At 50.8% G+C, this 8308-nt stretch overlaps 1 protein-coding gene and 1 long non-coding RNA gene across 2 annotated transcripts in view; one reads left to right on the top strand and one right to left on the bottom strand.

Moving 5' to 3' along the window:
- Positions 1 to 8308, top strand: part of Coq4 (coenzyme Q4) — a 12625-nt gene that overhangs the window by 1832 nt on the left and 2485 nt on the right. Inside the window, exons 3-6 of the mRNA XM_023700287.1 lie at positions 1671 to 1767; positions 2686 to 2788; positions 7159 to 7288; positions 7896 to 7989. Of these exons, the coding sequence (XP_023556055.1) occupies positions 1671 to 1767; positions 2686 to 2788; positions 7159 to 7288; positions 7896 to 7989 (424 nt within the window). The remainder of the gene's footprint in view (positions 1 to 1670; positions 1768 to 2685; positions 2789 to 7158; positions 7289 to 7895; positions 7990 to 8308) is intronic.
- The window catches only part of LOC111812407, a 24317-nt gene continuing 23920 nt past the window's right edge, over positions 7912 to 8308 (bottom strand). The window contains exon 3 of the long non-coding RNA XR_002817909.1: positions 7912 to 7985. This is a non-coding gene — a long non-coding RNA (uncharacterized LOC111812407). The remainder of the gene's footprint in view (positions 7986 to 8308) is intronic.

Below are 8308 nucleotides of genomic sequence, written 5' to 3'. Positions count from 1 at the left end.
GCGGTCCCTGTGCTTTGCCAAGCTTGTTCCAAGTAGGTGCTTTAGACCACTGAGCCATCTCGCCAGCCCCGGGGAGTAGTACTTCTTAAAGTGCTTTCAAGTGGATGATTGATGAGTGCCCATCACATTGGAACATTACTTCTAAAAAGTAAACTCCGTGTGGTCAAGGACATGACTGCTTCGGTCCATTGTGTATGCCGCGTTTCTGGCACGTAGTAGATTCTCAGTAAATGTTTGCTGAATGTATAAATTGAACAGTCTGTGCTCCTACATCGTCCTCATCACCTGCAGTGTTTTTTCAGTTGTAAAAAGTGCTGTACTCCAATGCGATAATGTGGGCAAACCTGTACACTCAACTACTCAGCAGCTGAGATAAAAAGGATCCCAAATTCAAGGTTACCGCAGGCAACTTAGCAAGACTGTCTTGAAATAAAGGAGTGGAAATGTAACTCAGTGGTAGAGCACTGGCCTCGCATTTGTGAGGCCCTCCCTGGGTTCAACCCTCCGCATTGCAAGAAATAAAAAAAGAGAAAAGAATCGTGTCAGCTGCTTATTGTACACTGTGCTAAGGATTTTTTTTTTATTATTTTTTTTTAATTTTAGGGAAGGGTCTACAGGGTGTTCAGGGTCTCACTACTAGATCAGACTCGTAATGATCTGCCTCTTTACAGCCTCCCAAGGGCTGGGATTACAGGCACCCCCCACCACGCCCAGTCTCAATTGCTGTTTCTGCATGCCCCAGGGAACCCCTGGCCCCTGCCCTGTGACTGCTTGCAGGCACTTTAATCTGCTGAGCTATTAGACCCACCCTTTTGCTAAGGGTTTTAAATGCGAGAGTTTATGGATTTCTCACATTAACCCTATGAGATGTGATATCTAGGCCTAACAAATGAGGCTCAGAAATGTGAAGCAGCTGAGTGTGGGAGCGCACACTTGTCATCCCAGCCCCCGGGAGGCTGAGGCAGGAGGATCACCGTTGTGAGTTCAAGGCTAGCTTGGACTATGCAGTGAAACCTTGTCTCAAAACAAAAGAAATGTGAAGCAATTTATGCCAGGTCACTTTATCTATGAGCTGTATGCAGGCCTTTACAGAAGCCCTGTACTCTAATGCTGAAGTCTGTACCAGTGGAGACAAGGTGGTCTGTTGTGAGGACAGGATGTGGAAGTGATTTATAGGACCTGTCTGAGCCTGTCCGCAGCACTGTACACCTTTTCAGCGCCTTGAACTGAAGGCCCTTTCCCATGTCCTCTACTTTGTATCTCTGCCTACTAACTCTGTGCCTAAGCTGGGGAGATGGCTCAGTAGAATAAGCGCTTCCCTGGCAAGCACAAGGGCCTGAGTTCAATCCCCCATTCCGCAAAAAAAAAAGCAAAAAACCTCCGTGCCTCTCAGAGAGCAAGAGACGGGACAGGAAGGAAGAAGATGAGATTTATAAACTGTGTAGGCACTGTGCTAACCAAATCCACCCCAGTCTACTAGATTAATAGCATTAATAACTATTAACCTAGTGAGCTTTGCTTTGTACCCAGTGATTTACAAAGCATATAACATAAATTGTTCTACCTAAGACCCAGATGTTACCCATATTTCATCATGTACAAACTGAGGCTGAGATCAGGTGACTCCCCAAGACCATATCCTCCATCTGTGCCCATTTTTGTCATTTCAGACATGGTTGCAGTTCTAGGGGAGACCACAGGCTACTACACCCTGAAGGGCCTCAGGAACCAGATGAGGAGGGATCCAGAGGGTGCCCAGATCCTACAGTAGGTCCTATCTCTGCTTAGGGACATTCTCTAGGAATCCTGCACTCTCTAGAGTCAGATTGTGTTAGTCCTGTTTCTCTAAAGAAACTTTGGGTGGTTTTTTCTCAGAATTGAGGATTTTTTTCCCACAGATACTTTTTATTTTGCCAAACATAATCAAAGAAAAACCAATTCGTTTGCAAAATAAGCTTAGTAGGTTTTGGTTATTTTTCTAGTTGTGCTGTACTGGGGATCAAACCCAGGAATGCTCTATCACTGAGCTACATCTCAGCCCTTTTTATTTTCTGAGAGAAAGTCTCAATAAATTGCCCAAACTCTGGGCATGGTGGCACATCCCTATAATTCTTAGCACTGGCTAGGATGAGGCAGGAGGATTGCAGCAAATTTGAGGACAGCCTAAGCTACACAGTGAGATCCTGTCTCAAAAAAAAAAAAATTGTGTCTGAGCTGGCCGCAAGCTTGTGGTCCTCCTGCCTCAGCCTCCTGAGTAGCTAGGATTAAAGACTTGCCCTAAAACATCCTGTTAGAGGACGCTTCTTGATACCCTGTCCATAGAGAGTGGGGACTGCCCAAGTTCAGGGTTCTCATTCACATACTTGCGTATGTACTATAATGACCTCTGACGTGTACAGAGTGCTGGCCCAGTACCAGCCACGGGACTCTGTCTTCATTAAGCTCCCGTGACACATACTAGCTGTACCTCTTCCCTGTGGGACCTTTTGTGAGCAGTGTGAGCACGCTGGAGGCCGGCCTCCTGTGTCCTTGGCTTGTGGCAGTCTTAGTCCTGACACTGCCCTGGCACAAGAAGCCACCATTAGTACCTGTACCCAGCCCTCCTCCCCAGGCTTGCTCTAGTCGAACCCTTCAAGTCCTTGCTGGCTGCATCCCAATACCCAAGTCCTGCCTTCTGCCTTTCAGGGAGCGTCCCCGAATCTCACTGGCCACCCTCGACATGGGCAAGCTCCGGAGCCTGCCTGAAGGCTCCCTTGGCCGCGAGTATCTCCGTTTCCTGGAAGTGAACGTGAGTTTCCAACTTGTGTGCATCTGGCAATCACCAGGGCAGGCCGAGAATCTAGTGACCACTAGGCCAGAGGAGTCCTGTGCTCACGCGTTGGGCAGAAAGGTGTCTACTCTCATGCCACCTTACCCACTTCTACCCAGCCTCCTCTCCATCCCATCAAAGCCCTCTGTTGAGTGGCTTTGTCACTTTCTGTGGCATGGGCCTAAAGATCCAGAACATGGCTCAGAAGGCCATTGGTTGTTTTTTGTTTTTGGCAGAACCAGGGATTGAACCCGGCCCCTATGCTTGCCAGAGAAACGCTTATTCTACTGAGCCATTTCCCTGGCCCCATAAAGATGCGAGGTTCAATCTTTTTTTTTTTTTTTTTTTCAGAACTGAGGATTGAACTCAGACCCTTGCGCTTGCCAGGGAAGTGCTTATTCCACTGAGCCACCTCCCCAGCCCCATGGCCATTGGTTGTTAACCTCACGCGCATGCCAGGTGCTAGGCTCAATTGCACTCTCCCAAATCCTCCCAACACAAACAAACAAAATAAAAGGGGAGGAAGGGCTAGGGAGATGGCTCAGTGGAATAAGCGTTTCCCTGGCAAGCGCAAGGACCTGAGTTCAATCCCCGGTTCCGCCAAAAAACAAACAAACCAAATCCTCCCAACAGCACTGTTGTGTGTGTCCTGTTATTATCCCCTTGTAATACAGAAGGAAACCAGATGCTCTGAGCAGTTAAGTAACTTGCTAATTGCCCACAGAGAGGATTACCAGAGACCATATGCAGCCCCCCCCCCTTTTTGCAGTACTGGGGATTGAACTTAGGACCTTACACTTGCCAGGCAAGCACTTATTCTACTGAGCCATCTCCCTGGCCCCCCACATAGTGTTTTGTGCTGCCACGCTATGTCACCCACCTCCTGGGACACTACGGCCCTCCTGGGCTGGCACGTTGGGCGGTCTTCTCCAGCCCCAGGCAAAGATGGTGGCAAGGTAGGGTGTAGGGGAGTTGAGGGGTTTCAAGGTAACGATAACAGCTTGCTTGCCTGGCATCTGCCCTGCGCTATCCACGGTTCCACAAGCTGGGGTTATGGCAGGCGAGGCCCTGCCCTCATGGAGCTTGTATTCTAGTTGCCGAGCTGAGGAATGGTAGGTTTTAAAAATCTCATAAAATTCAGGTAAAGTATTGATTGAGTACAATGAACATCCAAGCCCTGTTCTCCACAGTGAGGGCACATGAGTGAAGCCAACACAAAGCCTGGTTTATGGTCCTTAAATCCGAGCCACGTGCACTGTGAACAGAGCACGTTCCCACAACGGGATGGCTCTGGTGTGGCAGAGTGAAGGTCGCTTCTGATCGGTCAGGAGAAGCCCTCCGAGGAGACCAGGAGGATGTGCAGCAGCCAGTGTTGGAGAGAGCTGCGGAGGAACACTCCAAACAAAGGGAATGGCGAATGTGAAGGGTGTGTGTGTGTGTGTGTGTGTGTGTGTGTGTGTGTGTGTGTAACTGGAGATTGAACTCAGGCCTCTGCGCTGAGCTCCATTCCCAGCGCTTTTTTATTTTTTGGAAAGTCTTCCTCAGTCATTAAGCTGCCCGGTCTGGGCTCAAACTTGCTTCAGTCTGTTAAGACTGCAGGGATGGCAGGCCTGTGCCACCAGGCCTGGCATGTTCCGTGTATTTCTTTTTTTTTTTTTTAATTAATTAATTTATTTGTGTGTGTGTATGTGTGTGTGGCCAGCTCAGCCCACCAGGAGGCAGGGCTGGCTGGCATGTGGTGCTGGGGGATTGAACCGCGGTCCCTCTGCTTTGTTAAGCTTGTTCTAAGTAGGTGCTTTAGACCACTGAGCCATCTCACCAGCCCCTGTTCCGTGTATTTCTAAAACAAAATTGTATTGCTTTGGGATGCGCAGCTCTGTGGTGCAGCACGTGCACGGATTCAGTCTCCAGGACCAAAGTGCACAAAAATGGAGCGGACAGCCCCATGCCAAGCTCTGTCCTAGCTCAGGAGCAAGCCGGGCAGAGTAGGGGAAGGGGTGACCAAAGGTTGCTGTACAGCAGGGTTTCTCAACCCTGGCGCTCAGATACACTGGATAATGAACGCTTTGTGGTGGGCGTCGTCCTGTGCCTTGCAGGACATTTAGCAGCCTCCCTGCTCTCTGCCTCCTTGATGCCGCAGAAGTCCCCCCATCACGGCGATGCCCGATGTCTGCAGCCAGTGAGGGCTGGGATGGTGCCTGCCTAGCAAGCACAAGGTCCTGTAGTACCAAAAAAAAAGCACTGTGCCCAAGACAGCACCCCTCCTTGGCAGGGCATTCACCTGCACTGGTGGATGCCATCTCCCTCAGATTTCTCTGGGGTGTAGATTAGTCCATCAGTGGGAACCCTGGGGGAGGGGTGGAGTGGGGGTGCCCAGGAGCACCCTGGGCTCCTCGCCCAGTGACTGCCCTGGTAAGACTGCCCAGAGAGGTGGCACTTGTGGAACGAAAAATGCAGCAGCCCACAGAATAGGATAAGCACCTTTGACCAAGTGAGATTGAGGGTGAGGACACCTGCCCTGCGGCTGGCCTTGCTGAGGGATGTGGTCACCAGGGGCATAAAGATGAGAGACCAATTCCAGCCTCTGTCACGAGATTTACAATGCAAGCTGAAGTGAGGACACCCAGTCTTTGTCTGCAGGCCTTCACTGACTGGGGATTGAACTCAGGCCCTTGCGCTTACCAGGCGGGCACTTATTCTACTGAGCCATCTCCCCGGCCCCTTATGCTAAGCTATCTTGCCAGCCCTTTGGGGCTTTGTTTTACCTGTAGCTAAGGTAAAAACAGAATCTGCTTCCTAGATTGTTGTATTTTGTTTCAGTTTGGTTTTTTTGTTTTTGTTTTTTCTTTTTGAGATAGGGTCTCACTATGCTGTTCAGGCTGGCCTTGAGCTCACTTTGTAGCCCAGGATGGTCTGAACTTGCCACGATCCTCCTGCCTCAGCCTCACCAGTGCTGGGATTACAGGTGTGTGCAACCACACCCTGTGTTTCCTAGATTGTTGAAAAGGACATGGCCATGGTAGGGACTCAGTAGAAGAGACTCCCAATACTGTGATCATTTCAGCTTCACACAGTAGGTGGAAACACCAAAGAAACCATGGCACTGAGCCAGCAGCCTCCATGCTGTGACAACCTCACGTCCCTTGGCTTCTCAGAACAGGCTGCTCTCACCTGGGCCCAGCCGAGGACTCAGGAGACAGGTGAAGGAGGATGTTCGACCTCCTCCCCTGGGCTTGGAGGAGTGCCGGACTGGCCCTTTACACCCAGATGTTCAGCGCCCCAGGCCCTGGACCAGCACCAGAGAGAGGTATGGCAGGCGGCACAGCAGCCAGCGCTGCCCTCGTGCAACGACACTGTCCACAGAAATAGAACTTAAGTGGCTCATGATGGCACCCACTTGTAATTCCAGCACGCAGGAAGCTGAGGCAGGAGGATCACTGTGAATCTGACTCTAGCCTGGACTATATAGTGAGTCCAGGGCCAGCCTAAACTACCTATCAACAGCCTGTCTCAAAAAGCCAAAATACACAAGCAAAGACTCAAGCCAGATATGTCATTTAAAGCTTTCTACTAGCAATATTTATTTATGCACTGCTGAGAATCAAACCCAGGGCTAGCATGCAAAAGCATGTTAGGCCAGTGCTCTGCCAGTAAGCTGTATCTCCACCCATTTGATTTTTTATTATGAGACAGGGTCTTGCTGTAGAGCCCAGGCTGGCTTCAAACTCCAGCCAGTCCTCCTGCCTCAGCCTCTACACTACAGTGTGATACGTAGTGATGACTTTCGTCATGGAGATTTGGTGCTTGTATACAACATGTCTCAGTTCTTTTTACTTCTCTCTGTCATCCCACCCCAGCCTCTCTATTTCATTGTAGTTTTGTTTGTTTTTTTTTTTTTAAAGCCCATGGTGGGCTGGGGAGATGACTCAGTGGAATAAGTGCTTCCCTGGCAAGCACAAGGGCCTGAGTTCAATCCCTGATTCCATGGCAAAGTTTACCATCATGACCATTTTCAAGTGTGTTCACTAGCATTACGTAGGTTCATCTGCTTACACAACTAATCTCCATCTTGCAAAATGAAAACTCTGTGCCCACTCAGAAGCTCCACAGCACCCCTTCCCTGCCCGCTGGATCACCGCCCTGGTGGCCCAAAGGCCACTGCCATTCCCCAGGAGTCAGGTGGCTACATTCCCTGCCCATGGCCTCCTGTATGGCCAGAGTGGGCAGAAAGTGCCAGCGTTTTCTGGAAGGGAGTGAGTCTGGTGGGGAGTGGTTGCCCATGAAGAGACTGGCACACAGGGTGCTGGGAACTTCTGGGAAGGGGACTAAGGAAGGTTCTTGCATGGCAGAGGGTCTCCCCGGACACCCGAGTGCCCACCCGCTTTGTGGACGATGAGGAGCTAGCCTACGTGATCCAGCGGTACCGGGAGGTCCACGACATGCTCCACACCCTGCTGGGGATGCCCACCAACATCCTGGGTGAGTGCCTGGTGACAGTGCTCTAGCTGGTCATCTCCCAGTCTCTGAAGGCCAGGGCCAGGCTCACCCATCTCCCCTGTGTGCCCGTCAGCTGGCCCAGTGTCTTGTACTCCACATGAACATCAACCCCTCTTCTCTGCCCCAGTGCTCCTTTGTGCCACCTACATGGGTGGCATGGCATGCAGACACCCTGGCTCCTCCCCTGTTCAGGCTTTCAGCTGCTCCTGGCCAGCTGGGAGACCCTTTGTGCCTCCCTAAGGCTCCCTTCCTAGTTTCTTAAGCCTCGCTTTCAAGGTCCTCTGCATTCTGATTCCCCACTTCCCTTCCAGCCTTCATCACCTGCTTTCTCCAGCCCCTCCACCCCGAGCCAAGTGTCCCAGGGCAGCACAGTCTGTGACAGGGCAGAGCTGAGTCCTGATAAAATCAGGGAGGGCTGGGAAGGTAGCTTAGCAGAATAAGCACTTGCCTGGCAAGTGCAAGGGCCTGAGTTCAATCCCTGGTTCTGCAAACAATAAATAAATAAATGAATAATAAAAAGTCAGGGAAGCTAGCAAGACTACTGTGCCCACTCTGGGCATCTGCTCACCTCCTACCTACTTGTCCCCAGGGGAGATCGTGGTGAAATGGTTCGAGGCTGTGCAGACAGGCCTGCCAATGTGCATGCTGGGTGCGCTCTTTGGACCTGTCCGCCTCAGTGCTCGGTAAGTTGTCTGGTGCCACAGACTGAGGGTTACATGGGAGTGAACTCAGGAGCCAGGACTCCAGGAAATACAAAGGGAACACAGACACCTGCTATTCTGTGGCTGTCCAGGAAGCAAGAGTAGGAAGACGGAGTCTAAAAAGGGAATGTGTGGGCTGGTGAGATGGCTCAGTGGTCTAAAGCACCTACTTAGAACAAGCTAAGCTCAAGCAAAGCACAGAGACCTCGGTTCAATCCCCCAGCACCACATGCTGGCCCGCCCACCTCCTGGTGGGCTGAGCTGGCCACACACTAAATAAATAAGTAAATAAATAAATAAA

This window comes from Octodon degus, unplaced genomic scaffold (assembly GCF_000260255.1).
Source record: "Octodon degus isolate 3935 unplaced genomic scaffold, OctDeg1.0 scaffold00123, whole genome shotgun sequence".
In the NCBI taxonomy this organism is placed as follows: domain Eukaryota; kingdom Metazoa; phylum Chordata; class Mammalia; order Rodentia; family Octodontidae; genus Octodon; species Octodon degus.
Note: the sequence above shows the minus strand (reverse complement) of the source record. Positions and strands in the feature narration are given on the sequence as shown.